General features: G+C 36.6%; 2 protein-coding genes across 7 annotated transcripts; both read left to right on the top strand.

Moving 5' to 3' along the window:
* Positions 1 to 265: 265 nt before the first annotated feature.
* LOC140004192 (transportin MOS14-like) lies at positions 266 to 20,358 on the top strand. Of its 5 annotated transcripts, none has more exons than XM_072047826.1 (26): positions 267 to 779; positions 4,030 to 4,107; positions 4,445 to 4,507; positions 5,527 to 5,574; positions 5,659 to 5,805; positions 6,986 to 7,117; positions 7,380 to 7,420; positions 8,798 to 8,889; positions 10,261 to 10,388; positions 10,931 to 11,006; positions 11,203 to 11,323; positions 11,399 to 11,498; positions 11,953 to 12,034; positions 13,705 to 13,787; positions 14,803 to 14,922; positions 15,116 to 15,167; positions 15,406 to 15,561; positions 16,258 to 16,381; positions 16,461 to 16,542; positions 16,649 to 16,737; positions 16,818 to 16,892; positions 16,997 to 17,051; positions 17,404 to 17,523; positions 17,596 to 17,834; positions 19,449 to 19,626; positions 19,724 to 20,358. In XM_072047826.1, exons 1-26 carry the CDS (start codon positions 657 to 659, stop codon positions 20,000 to 20,002), a joined length of 2,883 nt encoding a protein of 960 aa, XP_071903927.1. In that variant the 5' UTR covers positions 267 to 656; the 3' UTR covers positions 20,003 to 20,358. The 5 variants fall into 5 exon arrangements, with proteins under 5 accessions (XP_071903928.1, XP_071903927.1, XP_071903929.1 ...); XM_072047828.1 differs by lacking the exon at positions 267 to 779 and adding an exon at positions 4,263 to 4,295; XM_072047827.1 differs by lacking the exon at positions 16,818 to 16,892 and having other exon boundaries at positions 266 to 779.
* A 488-nt stretch (positions 20,359 to 20,846) lies between these two features.
* Positions 20,847 to 25,855, top strand: LOC113742228 (serine/threonine-protein kinase AtPK1/AtPK6). Of its 2 annotated transcripts, XM_027270008.2 has the most exons (6): positions 20,851 to 22,218; positions 23,333 to 23,415; positions 23,506 to 23,626; positions 23,750 to 23,923; positions 25,084 to 25,191; positions 25,279 to 25,855. In XM_027270008.2, exons 1-6 carry the CDS (start codon positions 21,511 to 21,513, stop codon positions 25,561 to 25,563), a joined length of 1,479 nt encoding a protein of 492 aa, XP_027125809.1. In that variant the 5' UTR covers positions 20,851 to 21,510; the 3' UTR covers positions 25,564 to 25,855. The 2 variants fall into 2 exon arrangements, with proteins under 2 accessions (XP_071903932.1, XP_027125809.1); XM_072047831.1 differs by lacking the exons at positions 23,333 to 23,415; positions 23,506 to 23,626 and having other exon boundaries at positions 20,847 to 22,218.
* The last annotated feature ends 469 nt before the right edge of the window (positions 25,856 to 26,324 follow it).

Raw genomic sequence — 26,324 nt, forward strand, 5'->3', positions numbered from 1 at the left:
CATTGGCGTGATATTGGCTACTTCTTTTATCAAATAGATAGATTCTTGGTTTAACTGTTTCAATATTTATAATATATTATCTAGATGCTAACTCACTGCTTTTTGTAGCACTGGGTTAATATTTTCTTAACTTAAATTCGAAGACAAGAAAAGAAAGAGAGATAAAAAAAAAAAAAAAAAACAGCTTGAACGATGACTTCTTTCGCTACTAATGTTGCAATTCTTTGACGATTTTTTTTTTTAAAAAAATAATCGTTTAAAATTTTTTTTCCTCTAATGAGTTTGAGGAACTGGAAAACAAAATAATGAGAACCGACCATATCTGAGAGTGAAATAAATCGGACGGCTGGAGTTCATAGTTGTGCGCAGTCGGCCGGACGGATGACGGATGGAAAAACACCAATAAGCCCCTTCTCTAACTGAAGCGCCAAAAAAGTCCAAAAATATTTTACAGCAAAAGCATACACAGATTTCTCCTCTTGTCGTCCTCTCCTCGGGAGCAATACATTAACCAGAGACGGAGAGGCTACTCAGAATAGGAGCTGTCTGTTATTGATATAGTATATGCTATAGCTGTGGTAGTTGTAATTGGAGGAGAAGTTTGGGGATTTTGTTTTTTGGGTGGGGGGAGACGAGACGAGACGAGACATATATTGATGGAGCTGCAAAACACAGTCACAGAAGCCCTAAACGCACTTTACCACCACCCGGATGACGCCGTTCGCATGCAAGCTGATCGATGGCTTCAAAATTTTCAGCGAACAATCGATGCTTGGCAGGTTCATTCATTCTTCTTTTTTTTTTTTTTTCCTTCCTTCTTCTTTTATATATACATATATTTTAATTGCTTACCAGTTCGATCTTCATTTCTTATTTTATTTTAATTGGGTGCGTAAACGATCCGCTTTCCATCGTTAGTTAGCTGGAAGATTAGATTGATTAGCTCCTGTGTAAGTTTCTATTTTCTTTTCGCTATAAGAAGATTTTGAACTCATTTTCCGTCTAATTAGGGTCAGTGTTGGTGGCCCTTTTTCTGTGAGAAAAATTAAGACTTTATATTAGGGGTTCCAAAAGAAGAGCTTATTTGCTGAGGGAATTGCTCTAGAAAGGGATTGGCGTTTTTTGGAAGCTTCATTTTGGCTGTTATTGAGGTTTAAGTTTCTTTTCTCATTTTGTTTCATAGGCTTAATTTGGTGCCTCGTTACGATTCAGATGCTCCATTTGGACCCAAGCACTGGGTTTCTTGTGTCTGAGCTTCATCACACGCAATTCCATTTCAAGCATTCATTCTTGGCACGGATTATAGTGTCTAGTTGCCACACCTTTTTTCCCCATACTGAATTACCACTTTTTCTGCATTTGGCATGATTGCTTGAGGTTGCCGGCAGAGGGTTGTTCTTTTTCTGATCTTCAACTCAGTGCTTTTGGTTACTTTGTCAGCACTGGTTACCGAACCAGAGTCTTGAACTGCAGCGTTTTACATTTTTGCGCATCTGAGGGTTGTAGCTTATTAGCTAGTGTTGATCTATGATGGTTCAACCTATTAGAAGTCATCTCAATATGTTTGCTCTTGGCCAAGTGGGTCTGAGGTAATCTTTAGCCATTGAAGTCAAGGCAGGCTCTTTATCTGCCAGCATCAAGTAAGAAAACCTGGAACTTTTAGCACTTATGGAGGTTTTATTTGTCTTGATGGAACAAGATATTCTTTCAATGTGAATGGTTCATTCTGCGAATGCAGATCATAGATGCATTGAATTAGGTTCATCCTCAACCATATCATGGCTTGTCTTTTTGTTAAGCTGCTTATCAAGGAATGTTAAAGCTTCGAAAGCTTTTAATTTTTGGATTCATTGCCTCTTTAGCTTCGAATTTTTGAAATATCTTAGAGATTCTCTGTGAATTTTTTGCTAGTAAATAAACTTGAGCATTCTCAAGTGTTAAAGAATGAAGTCTGAGGAGGTTTGAGAAGGTAGTTCAGAGAGATTGCGTTGACAAATTGGTGGGTATGACAAGTTTGGAAAGAAGATGTCTCTGGTTCCTTTTTGTGAAGCCCTGAATGGATTGGTCCTTTCTGCTTATTGGAGGGAATTCTTGAAATCTCTACAAGAGGGCATTCCTGGAGATGAACTGTTGCCTTAATAGTCAACCCTAAAAACATAACATCATGTGGTAGTAGACAAAAAAGAAGTTGATCTTCCGTCTACTAAGCTTGGTTTAGCTTAGTAGGAGTTCTAGTCACCCGAGCAATCCAGATGGACGATAATCACTCCCTCCATCCTGTGTTACACGTCATGTTTACTAGTGATAATTTTAGGGTAATTATGCAAGCATAATGTTGTTAGCTCACTTGTCTAGGTCAGAATGGACGTTTTATTGTTAGGGTTTAAAACTGATGATTTTGGGAACATTTTATTTCATGATTCCATCATTTTTTTAAATAGCTGTTAAAAGATATTCTTAGGCTACCAGAAGCTCTATCTGTAGTTAAATATCCTCTGCTTTTTGTATCTTTTCACTTGATGGAGCCTTAAAGAGGACAAAATGAAAGGCCAAAAGAAATGCTTGACAATGATAACTAATGAATTAATTGTTTCAAAACCTAGTATCAATGTCTTTGGACTGGGTCTTTCAGCCTATATTTTCAGGTACCTTAGATTTTCTTCAACATTATCTACTTAAGGGGAAGAAGGAATTTTAATGAAGTCAACTGACTATGCACCATTTTGTGTTTCTTCCAAGATAAGGATGTTAAATTCTTATCTAGATGGATCTTTTAGATCTTTTAGGAAGTGAAGGATGCCAATTGTGTTAAACATCTTCCGTAATGGATACCAGAAAACTTTGCTCAAATAAGTTTTTTATTCTCCTCTTCCTCGTGCTTGTCTGTTTGTAAAGGGTGGGTGGCTGGTAAATCAAGGGAGAGTATGCTGTACAACATAGTGACCACTGATTTGGTGTTGGTTATGCAGCTTGGAGATGTTATTGATCGGGAGTTTAAAAGATACTTTAAGAGATTGACCCAAAACAGTTCTTTGAGCTGATTGAAAGAAATCAACACTCTTTTGAGATTGCCATCTTTAGAATAATTTTTAGAAAAATAGTACTGTACTTCTGGAAGAGTGTATTTGTGATAAGAAAAGTTGGTTTGAAAATGTGTTAACTGAATCTTCTGTGAAAGAACAAACCAAACAAAGTGTCCATTTTTCTTTCTGAAGCTGGCATAGATCTGTTGGTTATTTTGTCTTTCCCATGCCCTCTCTTTCTCTCTTGTAAAGTATGTACATCTGTATGTGCCTTTGTACTTACTGTTGCATGTATCATAAAGTTGGGCACAGTCATTGTATATCTGTATGAATATCATTCTCCTGTTACCACTTATTTTATTTGGTTGTGATATCTGGAAAAGAGTGCTATTATGCCTTTCTTGTTACCCTTTTCAAATACAAGCTCCCTGCTCCAAAACAAAGAAGGAATGAAAAAAATTAAGACATGTTCAAAAAAAAAAAAAAGAAGAAAGATCTTTGATTGTTGCCCATTTGGAAAACCCAAAAATGAAAAAAAATACTTTTTTTTGAATGCTTTTATACCTCTTGCATCTGAGAAATTGGTAATGCAAATATCCAACTTCTTGTGGAATCTATGTTGGTGCATTCAGAGGTTAGATAACTACATAACTTAAAAATGGAGGTCAACCTTTAGCAAATTAGTGCATGTACAAAAGGAAAGCTGGAGGCACTCTATCATGTAATTGTGCTTGGAAATAATGAACTGTACAGCAGTCTCCTGAATTATATGTATCTGTTCTCTTTAATGGATTTCTTGTTTGGCTGTCTCTGTAGTTCAATATATACTTCTTTGCCTTTCTTGTGCTTTAGAATGTCACAGTTTTACAACTAGAATTCTTCCTCCCTTCTCTTTTATTATTGTTATTTTCACATATCACTGTCTGGTGCATTGTACATTTAGTTTTTGTTTCCTTTTTCAAATTATTTTTCCTTAACATCTTTTGATGCTTTTATGCTTGTTTAGGTGGCTGATAATCTGCTTCATGATACTGCTAGTAATCAAGAAACTCTGATCTTCTGTTCACAAACGCTTAGAAGCAAGGTAATATAATTTTTGTGTTATCACTTCAGGTTCGGGTAGCCTTGAATTTTTTTTTTTTGTATATTACTCATTTTAATTTCTAGCTGTAGCCGAGTGCTGTGTAATATGTTCTACTACTGCCTTGTGCTTAATGAATGTCAATCACTATGAAACAGACTCCTAGCTTCAAGGTTGTGGAATGACCAAGTGTATGTGACCTTGCTGTTGCAAACACAAGGAGTCTGTTTCCGTGTCTGGAATCATGTTTTCCTAGTTATACAGAGCTTGCAAGAATGCAGAGTTTGGTTTTTAAACCCTCATTACCAGTTTATTTTACTTTTTGTTTCTGGTCCGACAGGTACAACGGGATTTTGAAGAATTGCCTTCTGAAGCTTTTCGTCCTTTACGAGATTCTTTAAATGTATGTGAGAATATACTAAGTATTTGCAATCATTTTATGTTCCATTGCATAACATTTGGAATGTTTTTTGAAGTGGTAAAAATTTTGGACAAGAAAGTTGTGTTGTGAACCTATAAACTGCTAGTTTGTCCATGTATTGCCATAATTTGGGTAAACAGCACACAATTGCTGAAGTACCTTCTAGGTTATGATCAGCAGCTAAACTGGTCTGAAATCCTAATGGTATAATGCTTCACCAAACAAGTTGGAGCAAGAAGCATATGTTTTGTCTTCAGGCTTTTCTCTTTGGATGGAGGTGTTACGCCCATTTCTTCCCTATTTCCAATTACAAATGCGGCCATTCAATTGTGTAGTTAAATGCAAAATGTTTTCTGTTGCCTCAACTGCTTTTTGGGATGTTGGAATCTGGATAGCTTTTTAAGATATATTTGTTGTTGTTTAGGAAATCTATTTTTTAATTCAAGTACTGGGACAGGGGGACTTACCAAATTGATGCACAGGGAATATGACCATGTTTCTTATAGTTTGAACTTACAGCATGAAATGAGTGTTGAAAGTTAATTAGTTTAGTTGCCTAGGCTACCTTTCTCCTGAAAAGACATAAAAAAATGATGATGCTTACAAATATTTGCATAAGACTTTAACTTGATTTTCAGGTGTATAATATCATGGATTTGAGTATAAACTGGTTGTACCTCTTATAACTTTTGTACAACTTTATTTGGGTTATCTCCCACAAAACCATCTGTCCACTCAGGGTGGCATAACATAATTTAGGGGGAGTCTTATGTTGAGAACTGGTTTTACTTTATCTGTTCTTGAATGTCAATGATTTTTGCTGATCTTTGCTGACTTTCTTTGGCTAGGTTTTATTATTATTGTTGTTGTTGTTGTTGTTATAACCGTGCTGTATGCGATCGGGAATGATTGGATGTGTTAAATGTGCACAAAGATGCAAGTTTCAAGTTTATTTAATTTATTACCTTGGTTTTTGTAATCCAATGACTTTTCAAGTGCAGATGCTACTGAAGACATTTCACAAAGGTCCCCCCAAAGTTAGAACACAGGTAGCTTTCAAAGTTCTTGTCTAATGCATCCTGCTTTGTTTAATATATTAAATGGACATTTTGCTAAAGTATCTTCATTTATAGATTAGCCTTGCAGTTGCTGCGTTGGCTGTTCATGTACCTGCAGATGATTGGGGAGATGGTGGTATCGTTAATTGGATAATGGATGAGATAAACTCTCATCCTGAATATCTTCCAAGTTTTCTGGAGCTTCTTAGAGTCTTGCCCGAGGTATATTAAGAATACCATCTTGAAGAGACACTTATTTACATAATTTTATTTATATTTTGTGGATGATTTCTTGGCTTTTAGCACCAAAAGGGATTTCACTTGAAGAGACACTTATTTACATAATTTTATTTATATTTTGTGGATGATTTCTTGGCTTTTAGCACAAAAAGAGATTTCACAATGGTTTTGGACTCTGATTGACAGACACATTAGGTGTTGTTGTGACCATATATTGGGTTTAATGAACATTAGCGAAAAGCTTTGTTCATGCTTAAATAAACTGGTTTGAACTATGATGTTATGGGATCCTAACGAAATTTCTGTGGATTGCACTTGTTGTCCAGCTGACTTGAACACCCTACATGACTCATCTGTCCTTGGACACAAGATTTCAACTTTATAGTAAATGAGCAATTACAAGCAGTTGGCAGAACTCTTTATAGACTGACATTTGATAGTACTGGATAAGTATGAAGACCATGTCTTCTATCCAATGGATTGCAGTCCTGCTATGCCAGGTCCCTTCTTGCAGTTTGCGATGGAAGTATATATGGTCGCCTGTGATAGACTTGAAGCGGAAGAATCATTTTTTACTTGTATAAAAACTGGGACAATCTGTAATTAATTTTTCTTTTCTCTCGGCTTTGCAAAGTTTGTGATATAACCAAAATTGGTAAAGAATTTTTCTATAAATTTCCATCTCCCACCCTTCTTTTTTACCATATAAGTGTGGCCCATTTGTTTGTCATATTCTTGAATATAAAGTTTTATGCACTAAGATAAACTTGAACGGAAAGCTAGTTTTACATGGAGGTAGTGGAGCATGTCTCTGTATCCTACTTCCTTTTTGTAGTTTCCAAAGAAGGGTGCAGGTCAGGGGCCCACAAAAAATGACAAATGTTTCAAATTTGGATTAGTTTAGAATGCAGGCAATATTGGATCTTGAGGATCAAAAATTCAAATGGACTCTGCTGTTACTAAAAAGTGGATGGGCAGAGGGACTTGTGCTTCACGATGACCTATATTCACCTTTTAGAGATGAGGAGTTCTAAGTTGAATGTCTAGTTTCTCTGTGTTGTTTGTTTCAAAGTCCTGATAGTTGAATATTTCGAGTTTGATGTGCCTTCTTTTCTTCCTTTAGTTGCATTTTGAGAATTAAGTGCTTCTATGCTATTATCAGGAAGCATTCAACTACAAGATATCAGCTCGGCCCGATAGACGCCGTCAATTTGAAAAAGAACTTGCTTCTGCCATGGAGGTTGCCCTTAGCATCTTGACTGCTTGTTTGAATTTCAATGAATTCAAGGAGCAGGTTGGGCCTTTCTTTTTTCTCTTGGCTGTTTATTGCTGTTCATATATTTCAAATACTAATTTTCTTATTTTTCACATAAAATTTTCTGACAAAATTTATTGATCATGTGCTTACTTGGTTGTTTTCAATAGAATTAAAACAGTTTGATGGAAGTTGTAACCTTGGAGAGTCAAAAATGGATTAAAGTTAGTTGTTTAATATTTCTAATTGATGGATTTATCGATATTGGTGAATTTTATGCTCTTCACTTTTTGCTTGGCAGATCCTTGAGGCTTTTGCTTCTTGGCTACGGCTAAGGCATAGGTACCACTTTTCTTCATTTGTTTACTTTCCAAGTTACCTGACTTGCACCATGTTAAATGCTTCTAATCGATATCTATTTTAATTATCTTAATCTAGAAATTACTGTTTGATGTCTCCTTTAGACTTTGATTATGATGGGTTTTGCAATAGTTAACTCTGGGAGCTGAAATCGGATATTATTCCAATTTGATTTCAAGAGTCATTTGTCTAACCTTTCTACTTTAATTTTTCAGTATACAAGCAGAATTGATACGTTAAGAAGAAGGCATTTAATGACAGTCCTACTGAGTTGTGTATTTTTTTTAAAGAGGCTAGCGTCCTTCAATTTTAAGCCAGCTCTATTTGGGGAAAGCATGAAACATTGGGTTTTAAGCCAGCTTTATTACATCTGGTCTATTAGGGTGAAGATTGTAAAATCCCAAAGCAGCATGTCCCACAATGGATATCTGGAGATCATTTAAGCGGTTTATGAGACTTTGGTTTTGGGTTATACTAACTATTTTGCTTAAGCATTCAAAAAGTTTTGATGCTGGTTAATCTAGGTGGTCATGATTTTTGGTGGCACTTTTTTGTGTAAACTGAAAATATTAGGTGCGCTTTTCCCCAAAGTGTGCCAAAATCAATTTGGTTCCTTTTCCCATCTCTCTTTCTTTTGCTAACTTCGTAAGTGGAGGTTATCTTGAGTATTAGTGCTTCTTAATGCAAGTTGTGGTAGTCAGCTCCTTATTTCAGTCACTTTTGGTACTTATTTGTCCAATGGGCTGGTCAAGCATACTCAAATTGCCAACTGAATCAAGTTGATGCAAATGCTGAACTAACGCTGTTTCCATGTTTAAATTGCAAAGTGGGGAAAATGAGTTTATCCGATGGTTGGTTGAAATGCCACTCAGTAGCATGGAAGGTGATCAAAGAATTCTTTACTAGTCTTGCTGGCCAAAAAGGGATATGCTTGCATTATAGACTTTCAAGTCTTTCATGTTTTTCACATTTTCTTGGAGTTTCTGAAGCTCATAAGAAGCTTTTACTCTCTGTGTATTTTGCATGGCAAATTACCTGCATTCTTATTTATGCCTGTGGTTAATTTCTACATTTTAGGACGAGTGTCGAAATCACTAGCTATTCATGCATACTGTAGTACCTTCATTGTATGTTTTGCTTATTCAATAAGGAGATTAATTTTTTTGTTGCTTAATGCTTAGAAAGATCTAAATTGTCCAATCTTTTTTTTTCCTTTAATTCATGAGCTTGCTTCTGTTCTCTTGAATGCAAAGCATTTATATAAAATACCTTATTCTGATTGTTGACTTTTACCATTTTGTGTCACAAGCAATACTGTGGAGTATGACTCTTCAACCTTAGTATATGTCATTTTTTCAGGATCCCTGCATCTATGCTTGCTTCAAATCCGCTAGTGCTTACAGCTCTCTCAAGTCTGACCTCCGATGTGCTTTCAGAAGCCTCAGTTAATGGTACAAGTACTTGTTGATGGTAACACCATTTAATTTTTCATGGTTGATGAAGAAAAGGTGAACTTGTGGTATTCTAATTTGGAATGTCATTTATGAGTGTGTCTTGGGATATGATAAGGCTTGTCTTATCTCTACAAAAGCACAAACTTATTATGCTCGGAGTTGTAGTATGGATGGGAGAATTTGGGTTTTATACAGAAGTAGTCAGGTTCTCGAGATTATGTTGATGAAAACTTCAAGGGGTGCATAGTCTTTTGACTTTGATTGCCCTTGAAAACCCTGTAGGCATTTTTTCAATGTATAAATTCATTTTCCAATTACCATGAAAAATGAGTTAATAGACACACACTTGTTTTTGAATTGAACTAGACCTTGATAAGTCGGGATCAAATAGGCAGAGGTTAAACTGTGTTTGGTTAGACCCTTGTATATTGGAAAACTTACTAAAGACATTTAGTCCATATGTACTGTCTGTTTATTAATCTTCTTTATGGTAAAACAAACAGAATTTGTCGGAGGTGAATCTGAAAACTTAAATGAAGACTAAGTTCCCACTGTTGCTTAGTGTCAATTTTCTAGATTTATTCAAAATCTTATTTCTCGTAACTTGCTTTTCTTGGTAAATTGAGCTAGAATTTTGTCTTAAAAATAATAGCTGTTTTGAAAATGTTGATCTATAATAGTGCTTTTCAGAAACAACTGTGTATATTCTAGATTAAAATGAAAGGCGAATATAAAGCTTCAGAAGAAATTTTGGCTTGTAAAACTTGTCATCCTACATCCTATTCATAAATAAAGAAAAGAATCCTGAAAAGAAAGACAGATATCACAGTAATGGGCCCCTCATCTGGATATTTTCCTACTCTGAGTTGCTTTAGTGATGGCATCAATTTTTAACGTAATAATTAGGTAAATTCTCATATCCGTCAGGGCATCATCTGATGAAACCTTTTGGCAATGCAATCTCTCTTTCCCCACCCTTTCTCTCTCTCTCCCTCTTTCTCTCTCTCTCTCTCTCTCTCTCTCTACTCTCTCTCTAGGTTTTAGCCAGTTCATCCAAAGTTCAAGCGTAGGCTAGATCTCTGGTCCTGTCATTCAAATTTTGTAACTTTACAGGAGTCACAGGACCCCCGTTTCCTGTTATGCTTGTCGATAGCTGCTAATGTTTATTAAGAGAGAATTTAATCCATGCAGCAATTATAGGATTCTGGGAAAGGTGCTGGGTGGTATAGCATGGTGGTTGAAGTGCTAGAGTGAATGGGGTGAAAAAAGAAGAGCCTTATGCATGTCATTTTCCTATTTAAAATGTTCTCGCTTTGATATACTTAATTTGATTTTATTGCCTTTTTCCTTACTTTTTCTTTGTTGCAGTTATTTCTGAATTGATACACTACACAGCAGCTAGATACTCTGATGGAGTTTCTTCACAATTACCCTTAATTCAAGTAATTGTCCCACAAGTTATGAATCTAAAGCCACAACTTAGAGATCCATCCAAGGTATCACTTCACGAGGGTTCATCCTTGTGTTTGGTTTATGTGTTTGTTGATTCTTGGTGATGTTTTATTGCTTAACGTGACTGTTTCTTTATCTGTCTTATGTGAAAAAGATGAATAAGCTGAGTAGACTTTTCCTTGTTATGCAGTTGCTATCATCATCAAAAAAAAAATTCATGCAACCTTAATTGCTTCTGGAAATTTATACAGAGAACAAGGTTCAGCAGTGTTTCTTAGTCCTTTAGAAAGTGGGAGATAGAAATGATGTTTTGGTGGTATATGCTAAGTCAGCTAACTAGGTTTGCAGTTGGCCCACTAAAAAAATTAGTTTTTCATTAAATGAGCTACTCAAATATCAGTCTACAGTTGTGGCTTACTTTATAGGCTGAAAAAGACTTGCATTTGTTGTTCTGTGCCGCAAATACATTTATTTTGCCGTTAGAAGTTACTTCTTCATGTTCTTCCATTAGTTCCTTAAATTTGCTGTTTAGTTTCTTTCTTTTCAATGGTTATTCTTGTTTATTATTTGCTTAATGTGCTCTTAGGATGAGGAAGATGTAAAGGCCATTGCACGTCTATTTGCTGACATGGGCGATTCATATGTTGAATTGATTGCGACTGGTATGGATCTTCTTTCCTGCCTTTCTTTTATTTTGGCTGCATTTTGTTCTTCTTTCCTGTTTTGCTGTTAGCTTTCTTGCTCTCATTATTTGATACTTTTGGTCTTTATTACTAATATCTTTTGCAAGCACGTTTAGCATCTGCCAACTTTCTGCAATTTGTTTGTTGTGTCTGAGTAATTGTTACTTGTTTCCAGGATCTGATGAATCAATGCTGATTGTGCATGCATTACTTGAAGTTGCTTCACATCCAGAGTTTGACATTGCGTCAATGACTTTTAACTTCTGGCATAACCTGCAGATGATATTGACTGATAGGTAAATTTTTAGAGGTTTTTATGCATCTCAGTCTGTTAGTGAAAAATTTCTCACTATGACTTTCCAATTTCTCAGGGATTTTTTCATATCTTCTGGTAATGAAGCTTCCATTGAAGCTGAAAGAAGTCGCAGGCTGCAGATTTTCCATCCATCATACGAGTCACTTGTTGCCTTGGTTAGTTATCTGGACTCATCAATTGAGTTACTGTAGTCATTAATCCAGAATAGATGTCATACTTTGTAGTAATAAAATTTGTAGTTTCCTGGAATTGATTTTGGAGAAAATATTTATAGGCTTTTCATAATGTATGAAAAAAAATTATTTGTGTCAGAGCTGTTGTCCCTGAAAATTATGAAATTCTAATGTTTCTATGCTCTCTCTGATTAAAAAAAATGATCATTTTGACTGCTTACGAAAATGTTTAGGGAATTATTTCCACGCAGAGATTTGGAACTTAAGTTGGTGCATGCATGTTGATTGAGAATCAACAATTCTTAATATAAATAAACAGGATATTTATTTGGAAATTTTTTTTTTTTATTATTTTTTATTTGCATACTCCTTTTCTCTGATGAGTTACTTGGTTCAAAGATATATTAGTGTTTTCCTGGTTGCTGTTGATTGACAGGTTATATTTAAAGTTCAATATCCTGCGGATTATGCAGAGTTGTCAAGGGAGGATCAAAAGGATTTTAAGCAAACTAGATATGGTACCAATTGCTTCTTGTTTGAACTTTATATGTTGACCTAGCAGTGAACAATTTCATTTTGTTTCTTAAGAAATATACATAGGCACATTTGATTGTGTACAGAATATTGTTCTGTCAGGATGCGTGAAGTGTATTCAAGTTTTCTCTCATGGACTGGTTACTTCAATCTTTGTAGCTCAGTAATACCATACTTTTTTGTGTTTTCGCTGCTGAAAAGGATAAAAAATAAATAATTGAAATAAATGGAGAAATAATGGCCTTGGATCTATATTGGCTCTGGATAGGATCAGTGCTGTATTCTGGGATAATATTTTATCTTCACAGAGAAGTTTCACCTTTTCCTTTTCTGTCTCCAGACCCCTTCTTACCCTACTGTCTCACTGATGTACGTAGGTCAAGAAAGGTTCTGGACTAAGCCCATAAAATTTAGGTCGGGACCTTCTATGTCATATTTCTGTGAAGAAAAAAGTTATCAAAGGAAAAGTAACCTGCCTGTTCTGTAAATGCTGCAATTTCAGGTGGATTTGAAGTGACTGGTCTTTACTAAAGATCTTCTCTTCCTTTACTTTTATAGATCGCACGTATGGTTTCTGAATGTCTATGCTAGCTGGCCATATCACCCCTTGGTTTCTGAACTTATATGCCAGCTGGCCGTGTTTCTTTTGGTGAACTGGTTTCTATCTCCCATTTGTTGATAGAATAAATTGGGGAGATATATCAAAGTTGATCTTTAACAGATTTTTGCTGGGGATTTGAGTTGGCAACAATCATGGTCATGAATGCTTGAACAGCAAGCTGCCAAGTTTTATCTGAGGGAGACATTTGTAAATTGTGGAGTTAACTGCTTCTAGAGACAATTTAACACCATTGAGCCAACTAGAAAATGGCAATCATGAATTTCAATGTCCAGCAACGTAGCCAAGACCATTGTCTAGGGTGGGCAAACATTATAACTTTGTATTTTGAAGATTGTGATTGGAGTAAACATGCTGTAAGTTTGGTGCTGTTAGTATTCACAAACTTCTTAAACAAAATATGAAAGGAGAGTGAAAATAATTGTGTTAATTAAGATGTTAATGTTATTATAGAAAAATGTGAGGTCAGGAAATGTCCTTTAGCTTGATTTACTTGCAGTATACCTTAGTTAGAAAGCAAGAATGGTGGTGCTATGTGTTGTTTTCACATGAGAATCAAGAACCGAAAAGGCGGAGTGGAAGGATGTTTTCAAAGCTTGTCAAAGATGTCATTGAGAATTTTTTGGAGTTAACATCTTTGCTTATAGAAGTCACATGTGCCCCTTTCATGGTATCTTGATTTCGTAGAGCCTCAATTCTTGGTTGAGTGGCTGATACTTCTCATGTCACTTAACAATTTCCTCTGTGCTGTTTTAGTTGATCTTTTTGTTTGTTTTGGATGGAGAACTCAAATATTTAAATTATTTCTTAGACATTTGTCAAGGTTTTTGTTTTTTCATGATGTGCATTGTATCTGAATTGGGTCTATTCTCCTTTTTCTCAATTTTGTTGTATGATACTTTGTATTTTTTATTGCTAAAGTTATTGTGTCTGGTTGGGAAGATGTTACTTTTATATATGGATACTTCGTCATTATTTGAAAGAATGAATGTTAAATATGCCCAAAAATGCTTATTAAGTCTTTGATGTTTTCAGCTGTTGCTGATGTCTTAATTGATGGAGCACTAGTTTTAGGTGGTGAAGCAACGCTGAAAATTCTGTATATGAAGCTTGTTGAGGTTTGTACTGCCTATTAAATTCTTGTCTTCATAAGATGCTAAGGAGTAACCTCTTCTCTTGTGAAGTAACAGGAGACCTCCTTTGAGAGATGGGGCTTAGACTCTAGGGCATTTTTGTATCCTAGAAGTTTACTACCATTTGCATTCACTAGAAAGGTAGAAGGGAATGTCAAAGAGCGATATCATTAAACCACTTCATAAACCCGGGCACTTTGTGGTTGACCCAGTTAATGGCCACAGTCTCACTATGTGAAATTGGGATTGTCATTAAGTTTGAGTTAAGAATGCAGGTTGGCTAACCAGTGTCCTGGCAATTTAACTACAGACTATTCTCTGGTGCATTTTCTGGTCGTTTCCTGGATATGTCTTTTGGGTTACAAGTTAGCATTATATTTTACTTTTCAATTTCAACAACTAAGATGTCCTTTTAAACAGAATCTTGATTCAAAAGAAGTATTGCTTTTCTCTTTCTGAGTTTTATTGAAGATTTGGAATTTTTTGAGCTAGAAAGATTCAGAACATTCTTTTTGTTGCTGTTGGATGAAATTAATCAGCCTTCCCAGCTTGTTATTAGTGAAAAGATTGAAGAAGGAACCATCCTTCTTCTGCTTTGCTCTTGTTGCTTTTGTAGTATTCTCAATGTGATATAGATAGGATGCTAGAGTCCATTAACTGGCTTTAATTGTCCTTGAATCTCCAAATGGCTAGAAAGTATCAAAAGCTTTCTAGCTTTTGTGAACTTCTTACCTCTGTGCGACTGCAAGGGGGAAACTTCTGATATTACTGCTTGCTCCTGTTTTTCCCTGACTTCAAGATGGATTTTATAGCAAATAACATTGTGGTAATCAAGAAAAAGTAAAGGAGAATAGATTGCTTGAACTTAACATGATGACTTTGCTGTATTTTCTTATCATTTCTTTATTTTTTAGGAAACAAATATCTCCCATGGTGGTTGCACAACTGTGGTATCATGAAAAGTTTTCTTATATCTTGTTTTGTAATATAATTTTCACAGGCTTTAAGTTGCTGTGGGAAGGATAGCAGTACAGATTGGCGTCCTGCTGAAGCTGCTCTGTATTGTATACGCGCTATATCAGATTTTGTTTCAGTCGTGGAATCTGAAATTATGCCGCAGGTTCAGAAGTCCTATGATCTCCTTCACTAATTTTTAATTTTGCTTCAGAGTGTATGTCCATGTGGTTATGATTCCCTTCTAGCTTTGTCTTGTGGAGCCATCTGTGTTTGTTTCTTTGGGTCATTATTTCCCTTCCCCCCCCCCCTCTCTCTCTCTGATAACACAGATCCTTTGTTGTTATTGTTCGATGCAGATTATGTCCTTGTTCCCGAAACTTCCTCATCAACCTCAATTACTGCAGACAGGTAACATTCAGGCTCTGCTTACTGACTACAAAAATCAGATATTTCTTATTTCTTTCTCTCTGCCTCTCCTCCTCATGCACATGCAATCACATGGTTTTGAAATATGATTGTTAAACTTCCTTGAGTGATTTGACTTTTTGAAGCGCCTCTGCTGCTGGTGATACATATTAATGCATAAATAAACTGGTGAATCTGCTGTCTCTGATATCCTTTCCTTTCTGATTTAATGTTTTATCAGTATGTTTAACAATTGGAGCTTATTCAAAATGGCTTGATGCTTCGTCAAGTGGGCTTTCATTCCTTCCATCTGTCATAGATATTCTTGTTAGTGGTATGAGTATATCTGAAGATACAGCAGCGGCGGCTTCTTTGGCATTTAGACACATATGTGATGGTAACGTCTCTTTTCCAGAGTTCCTTGTGCGCATTACTTTTTTGTTGTGATTTTGGTGTCAAGGGGAGATCTGAACCATGTTTCTTTATCTTCATTACCAATCAAATCAGTATGTTGTTTTTTTCCTTTTTGTTCATGACTTTCATGAGGAAAATCCATTTTCTCTTGGTTCTGTCGAGTATGACAATTAGTTTCATTGGTGATACGTATAACTAGAAAGCTTTTGAAGGATGTTACGTGGTTGTTTTGCATTGTGATAACACTGAAGCATCACAATCACCAAATTCTGAGCGAACACTTTTTCCTTTCCTTTTCTTTTCTTTTGCCTTATCAACTTCTTTTCCCCCAAGGATGACGAAATTTTTGTGCAAAAAGTCTCTTAGTTCAAGAATATATATTTTGGCACTTTCATGCGAAAAGTGATTTTTAGACGCTTTGCACTAGAGGCGCCCACACACACACACATATAGAGACACACGAAGCTATTTTAAGTATAAAGTTATGAACTCACACACGAATTTCTTATCTTCTACTTAAATTCCATGATATAGGAATGTCGCCATTTTCTTTTGGTTTGTTCTGGGACATAATTGTTATTTTCTGGTGACATTTTTCTGTACATTACAGTGGTCAAATTTGATTTCATGATTATTTGAGTGTTTCAAGTTTTGGCAGTAATGAATATTTCCTGTGCAGATTGTTGCAAAAAACTGTGTGGGTCCTTAGATGGTTTGTTTCAAATATACCAAAGGGCAGTGATTGGAGAAAGTACTTTCAAGGTTTCAGCTGAAGATTCATTACATCTTGTTGAAGCTTTAAGGTATTGGTGATTTATTATATCTTTGTTCATACTGTGAAATCAGTCATTTGTTTCACTATTTGTTAATTTACTATTGCAGCAAGGTAATCACGGAACTTCCTTCAGAGCATGCTAAGAAAGCCCTGGAAGCATTGTGCTTGCCAGCTGTTGCTCCTTTACAGGCAGGTTTCCTTTATGAAATATATGTGATAACATATGTGGTCTCCCTTCTGTAAAATTTGCAATCTTTTTTTGGAAGAACTCTTAACATATCTGGTCAATTAGCAGGAGATTATTAGTCAAGGACCCTTGGTATTGGGGCAAAAAACTGCTCGTGAGCTTACTGTACATGTTGATCGACTTGCAAATATTTTTAGGTAGACTGGTTCTTTTATCTGTTTCACGTTATCTTCTGTTAGATAATTGTGGTCTCCTGACTGTGGTAGTAAAATGTTAGACATGTAAATCATCCAGAAGCTGTGGCAGACACAATTCATAGGCTTTGGCCACTTTTCAAAGCCATCTTTGATCTGTAAGGCCTGTAATGTACTGTTGTTAGCAATATTTACTTTCATATTATTGCATTCTCAGTTATCTTGTGCCCTGCAATCTGAAACTCTAGTTTCTTTGCTGCAGTCGTGCATGGGACATGCGGACAATGGAATCTCTTTGTCGGGCTTGCAAAAATGCTGTAAGTCAACTCAGTTTGGTTTTTTGCTGCTACAGGAAATTAAGAAATTCATCTCTTCGTAGAGATATAATTCTTCTTGTTACTCATGTTTGATGATGTAAACAACTTTGTCAAGTAAGCCAATTTTTGTGGTGGAGGAAGCAACTGCTACCTTTACTTTGTTGGGAACATCACATTTCAGTATTGTAGTCTTAACAGTACTGGTATATCTTGTTATCAGTTCTCTTTTATGTTGGAACCTACCTATTGTGTGGCAACCACTTGTAGTGAAGGGGAATAATTTTTGGTCATTTAGCTGATACTTATAGCAAAGTTTTCTTACTAGTCATCCCCAAAAAATCTGTTTCTTCAGGTGAGAACTTCTAAAAGGTTTATGGGAGTGACAGTTGGAGCAATTCTAGAGGAGATACAAGGACTGTACAAACAACACCACCAACCATGTTTCCTTTATCTCTCCAGTGAGGTTATTAAGGTGCGTCTTAATTTCCTGGTTTTTTTCTGCTCACTTTTATTGCTTAAGTTTAAGTAAATTGAACTTTTGCAGATATTTGGATCTGATCCTACTTGTGCAAACTACTTAAAAATATTGATCGAGTCTCTCTTTAGCCAAACAACATGCCTGCTAACGCGTATTCAGGAATTTACCTCCCGGCCAGACATAGCTGATGACTGTTTTTTGTTGGCGTCGAGGTGTATACGTTACTGTCCTCAGCTATTTTTCCCATCACCAATATTTCCACCATTAGTAGATTGTTCCATGGTTGGCATGACTATACAGCATAGGTGATCTCTCTCTCTCTCTCTCTCTCACACACACACACACACCCCAATATAAATGCTAATTGTCTTCATTCTTTCTTTAGGATAATTTTCTTGTCTTCTTCGTTTACAATTGCTTAATTGACATTCTGAATGCTACTTAGAATTATATGCGGCACCCGACAAGAGTCTGATGTTGGCTGTTTCACACAGTACATTGAAGTGCAACTTGATATAGCCCCAAGTAATGATTGTGTATGTAATTGCTTTTAAAACTGGCACTTGTAGAAAATTGACGAATCTGAACATAATAGAGGGCAGGAGTAGGAATTTATGAGATAACGGCATTGAGGGAAGAGGGAGAAGTAAAGGAGAAGGAAGAAGTTTAAGGACGCCTAGATTTCCTCGGGAATAATTCACAAGTTAAAATATTAAATAGTTTCTTACTTCTTGTCGACTCACACCTTCATTTTCTTGAGCATCTTTTTTTCACTTTGCAATTTTGCTTACCAAAGTTGAACTTTGCCATTGACAAGATCAACCGCAAGTTCACACTAAATCATGATCCACTCAATTCACTGTGCATTGTCATGTATAATTTTCTGTTCAATAATATGTAATGGTCCTAAGCAATGTATTATTACTGTTCTTAATATGGGTTGCCATACGTGTCCACTCAGGATTCATTTTTTACATGTCAAGGTCATTTTATTTTCACAAGGCCATTCTACTTGTTGCCAGTTGTTTTTTGAGTAAAGCCAAGATTCTTTAATATGATATTAGAGCTAGTCCTGGGTCATTGCACATCCGCTAATGACTCTGGCTCGTTTTGCATTGGGCTTGTCTCCTTTGGTTTCTGCCATGCCGATTGCTGATGCTCTGATTTACTTGGTTTGTTCTCGGTGCGTTGGTCTTCACCTTGTCAGTCCAGTTCACTTGGTTTGTTCAGCCTAAGCCACATCTGAGAGGGGTTGTTAAGTATAATGACCCCACATCAGTTGGCCAAGACCTTCTAAATTAACTAACGAAGATCCTTCCAGATTAACTAACAAAGATCTTGCACCGGTTTGCTCACTGTCAATTGGTTTTGAGTTAGAAGCCGAAGTTCATTAAATTAATAAAATCTTATAGGAATTCTTTATTCAGCCTCAAGTTTGATCTAATTGTGGAAGTAGCAGTTTCAGTGTAAAGATTAATCCACGATGCAGCTTTACTTCGTGATAGATTCAAATTCAAGAATGTGTGTAAGGGAAGTGGCTGATTTAGGGCCATATGTAAGATTAGCGTTGACGTTTTCAAATTGCATGTTAATGTTTTCTGTGAAGAACTCATTTGTTTATGTCTGCCTGACTGAATTGGACAGTGTGATTATTTGACTTCCTTTGCTATATTTTTGTTCTGGGTCTGCGTCCTTTTTTTTTTTTTTTTTAATCTTCCATCTTTTAGGGCATAAATGCATTTTCTGCTAAAAGCTAATTCAGAAAGCACGTGCTCTGGTAACTGAAGCAATGGTGTGACACTCCCGTCATTATTTCATGATCATTGCTGTTAGCTTTTTTTTTTTTTTAATTGGCCTTTCGAAGGACTTGCTGTAGGTTTTTTGCTTTCTATATTAACCTCAGCTGTTTCTTGTTGCAGGGAGGCTTCAAATTCTATATTGAACTTCTTGTCTGATATATTTGATATCAGCAAATCTAGTCAAGGAGAAATTTATTTACCTATAAGGGATAATGTTATAGTTCCTCGTGGGCCTAGCATTACCAGAATTTTGGTAGCATGCCTAACTGGAGCTCTTCCAAATTCACAAGTTGAAACGGTAACCTTTTAACTTTCTGCTTTTACTTTAGTCTATTAATATGTTTGGTCTGTATGCTCCTCTGGTCTTGAACTTACTTGAGCCCTGGTTGCCACAGGTGACGTATGCGCTGCTAGCACTTTCTCGAGCTTATGGAGTTAAAACTCTTGAATGGGCCAAGGAGACTGTTTCTTTAATTCCATCTACAGCTGTTACGGAATTGGAAAGATCAAAGTTTTTACAAGCTTTGTCAAATGCACAACTTGGAAAGGATATTAATGATCTTAAGCTTCCAATTGAAGAGCTGTCAGAGGTTTGCCGGCGTAACCGGACAGTTCAAGAGATTGTTCAAGGAGCTTTAAGGCCGCTTGAATTGCACATAGTTACTGTATCATAGTGGAGAGCAACATACAAGGGCCAATTTTTTTTTCTGCCCTTTATCGGTAGCCAAAAGTAGTTTACATGATTTATATACGCACCCATTTTGACCATGTGCGATTGATCGTCTTTTTGCCAGTTATATGGTCCATGCGGGTTGAAGGGTGAAATTTGTTTGGTGTTTTTTGATTTCTTCTCTCTGCTTCTTTTTTTCTTTCCTCTTCTTTTTGATCCTTTAGGGGATGATAGGGGATTTGAGTGGGTACAGAATTTCAGTCGTGGCTGAAGTTTTTGTGTTGTAATACTGGAATGTTTTGGATCATGACTCCATTGATTTTTCTCAGTTGTACAATGTAAAGTATAAGTTGGTGAAAAGTATTCTATTGCAGTCTGCAGATGAATTTTGTTTACCAGAATTCTTGTTGCCAAATATCCTGGGAAGTCATCCTAGATTTTAAACGGTGGCGTTATTTATCAAAAGATTTCAATTATGCTCTCTTCTCTTATTCTGACAACCTTTTTTGTGCCAATGCAGAATTGAGTTTTGCCTTGGAAAGTTACTAATCGACTAACGAACAGTGTTAAATGAGTGATATGCTGACGATGCTGTAAATTTCATTCTTTGTGTGTCTGTTACTAAATGGGGTCTTTTCTCTCCAAATCGGCATTTCCAAACAACTTGCAAGAGTAAACGCTCATTTGCTTCCTGTCATTTTCTCTTAGTGACTACCCATTTGGCACTCTTAAACAGGTTCAATCTTTTTTTTTTCTCTCTCTCCTAAGTTTCTTAAAGAGTATATGTAATGGTGAAGTTCAAGAAGGATTAAGAAGAGTTTTTTTTTTGTTGTATAAATCAGAGGTATTCACATTCGTTTTAAAATTTCTTGTATCGTTGTCCTTTTCATTTTCATGAGTTTTGAACTCTCATGATAACATGATCAAAAGGGTGACCGGATGATGTTTACCCTTGAGACGAAAGAGGGTGACCGGATGATGTTTGATTTCACACTTTAGAACCTTACACAATTTTTCTACTTTTGGGCCAAGCTTTTCATAGAGTGCTCAAACTTAAAAAGACTCTTTTTTTCTGCCTTCCATTCTAGTAAAATCTTTGGGTAAGTGGTGGGAACAGGATTAAATCCACCCTGTATTTCTGTGTCTGAAGACGACAGCGGAGACTACCAAGTGTTCCGTTCCATTCAGTTCCGGATCTATTCTTTCTTCCTTCTTTTGTGTGTCGGGAACTAACATGGTTGGTTGTATTGCACTCCCTTAATAGTAACAGTAATTCATATGCATCAGCAGCAGCGTTCATTTGTGGCTGCCGCAAAATCTCATCTTTCTTTTGAGCTTTCTCTGATATTGGAGAAAGTAGTAGCACAATGTGATCCTTGCTTCTGTTTAACCTGCCCCGACAGTTCAGACTTGATTGTCTCCTGGCTTCTTTTGATTTGATTATCCCAATTCCCAAAGCCTAGACGCATACTACAGTCGCCGCCGGAAAACAAGAAAGAAGATAACAGGAGGATGTTGCCTTCTTCTTCTACCTCCTCCTCCTCTGGTGATCAGCAGAAAATGCCCCTTCGCTCCATGCTAGCCACCAGGCTTACCCGCCTCAATATCCCATCATCTACTCCTGCTGCTGCTGATCCGGACCTCGATTTCTCCGAACTCTTTGGCCCTGTGATGCTTCCCACTTCCTCCTCCTCCCCCTCCGCTGCCCCTATCTTACTGGGCGAGCCGCAAGTCATTCGTAACCGCTCCCATTCCTTCGTGGGCCCTTCTCCAAGATTCACCTCCTCAAAGTCCCTACCTTTTCTCCAACAGGAATTTCAGCTCGATGACTCTGATGACGAGGACGATGAAAGTGGAAAAATTGAAGAGGTCAGCGGTGGACCAGGGCCTCAAGAGGATCATCTCAATACTAGTAACAATACTACTGCTGCTGCTGCTACTCAGGAGGAGGAGGAGGAGGAGAAAAAACAAGTGATGAAGAAGATTGGGCCGGGGGACTTCGAAATATTGAGGGTCATTGGAAAGGGTGCATTTGGGAAGGTTTTTCAGGTTAGAATGAACAGGGGTGTAGTTATCAACGGTGATGGGATTTTCGCAATGAAAGTCATGAGGAAGGAAACTATTATCAAGAATAATCACGTGGATTACATGAGGGCTGAGAGGGATATTCTCACCAAAGTTGTGCATCCTTTCATTGTTCAGCTTAGATACTCTTTTCAGGTGCTCCTATATTACTCTGGATATCTTACTCTATTAAAGCCTGATTTTCTTTCTTTTATGCTAGAAATTTTGTTGTTTTGTATCTAGTTTATTCTGCACTTCCCGACTGTTTCCAATTTTAGTAATTATCATGTATCTGTCCGACTGTCATTATTTAGCCAATTGCATAATTCCAAGCTCCTGTAACTCACTTTTGCTGGGCAGCTGTAATTCTTGCAAACTGGAAATTTTTGGATCTTTTCTTATGAGTTCATCATGGGAGAAAGAAAAATGTCAGAGGGAAAGCATGCTCTTTAAGCATTAAGGTGAAATCTGTCAGAACTTCTCTGAGTATTTTTTGACTTAATTGGTTATTTAAGTTAGTTCCCATTGTGACTCGCCTGTGGAAGGGAGCATTAGTTTTGAAAAACTGAAATCTCAAAGCTGTTAGAGAACTTTCTTGACCAAAGAAATTGGTTTTAGTGTTAGTTTCTTCATGATACCGACCTTCATTGGTTCATGAAAGATTTCAAGTCAATCATAATTGGGAGATTTTATTGTTGGCCTAGAATTGATGTCTCCCTGATATGTGCTTATTTGGTTCAAATACTGTAGGGCTTGACAGATCTTAGATTTTGGTGATTTAAGGTAACTATGGTTCTTTCTTTTTTATTTTATTTTTTTTTTAAATTTGTCAAGACGAGGTATCTATGGTATGTGCTATGTTACAAACCATCTTCCAAGGCACTGACAGTGGTAACTATGCAATGAAAACCTTTTGCTCCCATTCTTTAAGGTTCACGGAAAGTAGTTTATTATGCAAGTTTAACAAAAGTAGGCCTTTTGACTATGGGAGATACCTGAAATCTCTTGCCTTGATCTTAGTTTTTCTTTTCATTTGAATATTTTTTCCTTGACGTCTAAAGATTTTAAATGATCTTTTGCTGCAAGAACTTTTGTTTTCTTCTAATTCAGCAGGTTTCAACCATATGCTTTCAAAGTAGCATCTTGTTCTAGTTGTTCTAGTTTTTTTTTTCCATATTTTCTTGGCATGATTTCAATATGATGTTTCACATTCCAGCCTTTGCATTCTTTTGTGCTTATCTAACATATTCACCTCTCCATATCACAACAGACAAAATCTAAGCTTTACCTAATCTTGGATTTTATAAATGGAGGACATCTTTTCTATCATCTCTACAGACAGGGGATCTTCAGGTACCACTTTCAATTACCATGATTGTATGAGTCTAAACCATGGTATCTACAATTGATCTGAATACTACTTCTTGGGTATGTCTTGGGTAGTGAGGACCAGGCAAGGGTTTATACAGCTGAGATAGTATCTGCCGTTTCACACCTTCACCAGAGTGGAATTGTTCATCGAGACCTTAAACCTGAAAACATTCTGATGAATGCTGATGGGCATGTAATGGCTATGAGGCTCTCAGTATAGCTGCAAGCAGTCATTCATAGAATTTGTCATTCATGAGCAGAATACTAATTTTGATTGGTTTCTGACGATTCTGATCTTGATTGGTTTCTGGTCCAGGTGATGCTCACTGATTTTGGACTTGCCAAGGAGATTGATGAATCAAGTCGATCCAATTCCATGTGTGGGACAACAGAATACATGGCTCCAGAAATCTTACTGGCCAAAGGCCATAATAAAGCTGCAGATTGGTGGAGCGTGGGGATACTTTTGTATGAAATGCTCACTGGAAAGGTAAGTGGTAAAAATGGAATATTTAGTTTATCTCTGATGCATGGCAGTTTAATGTCTCAGTTTTTAATTCCAATGTTGGGCTTTTTAACCCAACTTAATCAAACTTAACTCTTACTAAACTGAAATTTTCTACCCCTAACTCTCTCTCTGAAGCAATTTGGTGATAGAGGAATTTGTGAGGAGGGCATCTTTTGCCACTCAAAAGTATTGAGTCTTTTATTATGATATCTATGAGGTTTGAAGGAAGGTTATCTAGTTAAACTTGTCATGCTCATAGGAGTGATAATCTAAGCATGGTTTTAAGTGTCTTTGTGAGGGTATGATTCACCTCATTTAAATCATGAAAATAATTTCACCTTTTTCAAATCATGATAATAAGTTTGTGTGTGCTATTAGGGGTACTTTTGTTTTAAGCCAGTCATTTTCTTTTCTCATCCTTGTACAAATTATCATCCACTGATAGGTTTGCTATGAGAAGCTCTTACGAGCCATATGACATGTTTGCTATACTTTGCCTAAGTATTTGTCAAACATGAAATGGGAAATATTTGCGAGAAGAAACTACTAAAACATCTTGTTCTGAAACCGTTCCTTAGCCCATGCTAATGACTTGATAAAATGAGGCTAAGTACTATAAAATTAAAGGGCCATGAGAAATCCTTATCTTGGAAAATCGAGTAATATGCAAAGAAGTATTCTTAAAGAGGGAGAATAAACTTGGAGTCAAATTCCAATTAGAGACTATCCTTTAGAAGATGCCAACCAAAACAATCAGTACTTTTGTTCTTCCTGTGTGGTTCTTTTCTTTTGCTCAGCTTTGACTTGTTCATTGTGAAGACATTTTGTCAAGATACACTCTGTGTTGGTTAGTTTTGAATTAACTTTTTAGGTTCCATCTACTGACCCTTACCTGTGAAAGCCTGTTCCTTTTGCATATAGGAATATGAAAAACCAATATAATCATTTATACAATCTGTTATAATAGCCTGGTCTTATGCTCACAGTGCTAATTGCTTTCATAGGTCTGGTCCTCTCTTTAAGTTTTTATCTGGGCTGCCTGCATGCACCAATAGGATGTTTTAGATGACCAAATTTTAACTATTTTCAGTTGAAATTTCAAAGCAAAAAAAACTGCACTTATGCTGATACATGTTTTCCAGCCACCATATGTCCATTCGAGCAGAAAGAAGCTTCAGGAGAGAATCATCAATGAAAAGTTGAAGCTTCCACCTCGCTTGAGTAGCGAAGCTCATTCTTTGCTCAAAGGAGTATGGTTCACTATTTTCTGTTCCTGTTTCACCCTATCCATTTTGTTACATAACAGAGAGTAATTTAAAACAATTGTATCTCATCAGTTGCTACAGAAAGACCCATCCAAAAGATTGGGCAGCGGGCTCAGGGGAGGAGATGAAATCAAGTCTCATAAATGGTTTCGGTCAATCAACTGGAAGAAATTGGAAGGCAGAGAACTTCAGCCTAAGTTCAAGCCAGATGTGAGTGGCAAGGATTGCACTGCAAATTTTGATAGATGTTGGACGACAATGCCTCCAGATGATTCACCAGCTGCCACCCCTACATCAGGCGAGCTCTTTCAAGGGTACACTTATGTAGCACCCAACCCGTGGCTGTCTTCTCAATGAACCAAAGCTTACTAAAGAATTCGAAGAAAGCCTTGGAAACTGTCTCACCTTATTTCTCTTTCGATGCAATGCGACATAAAGATGACTGGTCTGTCTATCTATCTTGTTAGCTGTATCTTGTTGGACCCTGCAATATTGGTGCCATGAAAATTCTTGTGCACAAAACCTACTTTTTTTTTTAAGGAAAGAACCAAAAGGACAACAACAAAAAAAGGTACATCAGGCGGAAAAGTACATGTTTTTTGGGGTAACTCTTAGTAATAATAGTACTAGTAGTGTTTGGATAGTGTTATTTGAACTATTATTTGGAATAATCAGTGTAACATATATTTTTTTTTATAAAGATTTTTTTTTTTGAAAGTTTAAAAGTCCATTATTGGCATGAGAAAATTCTTTTAAACGGTATTACAGAAAAAGAGAGGCATGCAGATGATGCAGGTACCCAAGCCTCAAAAGTACAATCATTTTCGTCCTTCTGAAACTTTGCTTCTTGCATTTCATGCTTGAAGATGATCGATGATTGATACAAAAATCAAAGCAAGTCTGCTGCTCCTCCAAATGCTTTGCTTTGGCACATTGGGACCAACTCCATAAATCAACTTTAACTTGCTCTAAGTTGTCAAGTTTTCTACTTTTCTTAAAGATATACTATAAATTATAAGCCAGATATAGTGGACCCTTTCTGCAAATGGTAGTCCCGTCCCGGATGGGATAACGCAGAATAGATTATCCGATAGCACCACCGACCGGCCCTACCAACC

This window comes from Coffea arabica, chromosome 4e, assembly GCF_036785885.1.
Source record: "Coffea arabica cultivar ET-39 chromosome 4e, Coffea Arabica ET-39 HiFi, whole genome shotgun sequence".
NCBI lineage: Eukaryota > Viridiplantae > Streptophyta > Magnoliopsida > Gentianales > Rubiaceae > Coffea > Coffea arabica.

What these genes read in the sequence shown, in the direction of transcription:
- LOC140004192 (XM_072047826.1), top strand. Translation starts at nt 657, where the DNA reads ATGGAGCTGCAAAACACAGTCACAGAAGCCCTAAACGCACTTTACCAC. An exon ending in CACAAACGCTTAGAAGCAAG is followed by an intron (nt 4,108 to 4,444) that starts GTAATATAATTT and finishes CTGGTCCGACAG; the next exon opens with GTACAACGGGATTTTGAAGA. An exon ending in CAAATTCACAAGTTGAAACG is followed by an intron (nt 19,627 to 19,723) that starts GTAACCTTTTAA and finishes TGGTTGCCACAG; the next exon opens with GTGACGTATGCGCTGCTAGC.
- LOC113742228 (XM_027270008.2), top strand. Translation starts at nt 21,511, where the DNA reads ATGTTGCCTTCTTCTTCTACCTCCTCCTCCTCTGGTGATCAGCAGAAA. An exon ending in TACAGACAGGGGATCTTCAG is followed by an intron (nt 23,416 to 23,505) that starts GTACCACTTTCA and finishes TGTCTTGGGTAG; the next exon opens with TGAGGACCAGGCAAGGGTTT. An exon ending in TGATGAATGCTGATGGGCAT is followed by an intron (nt 23,627 to 23,749) that starts GTAATGGCTATG and finishes TTTCTGGTCCAG; the next exon opens with GTGATGCTCACTGATTTTGG.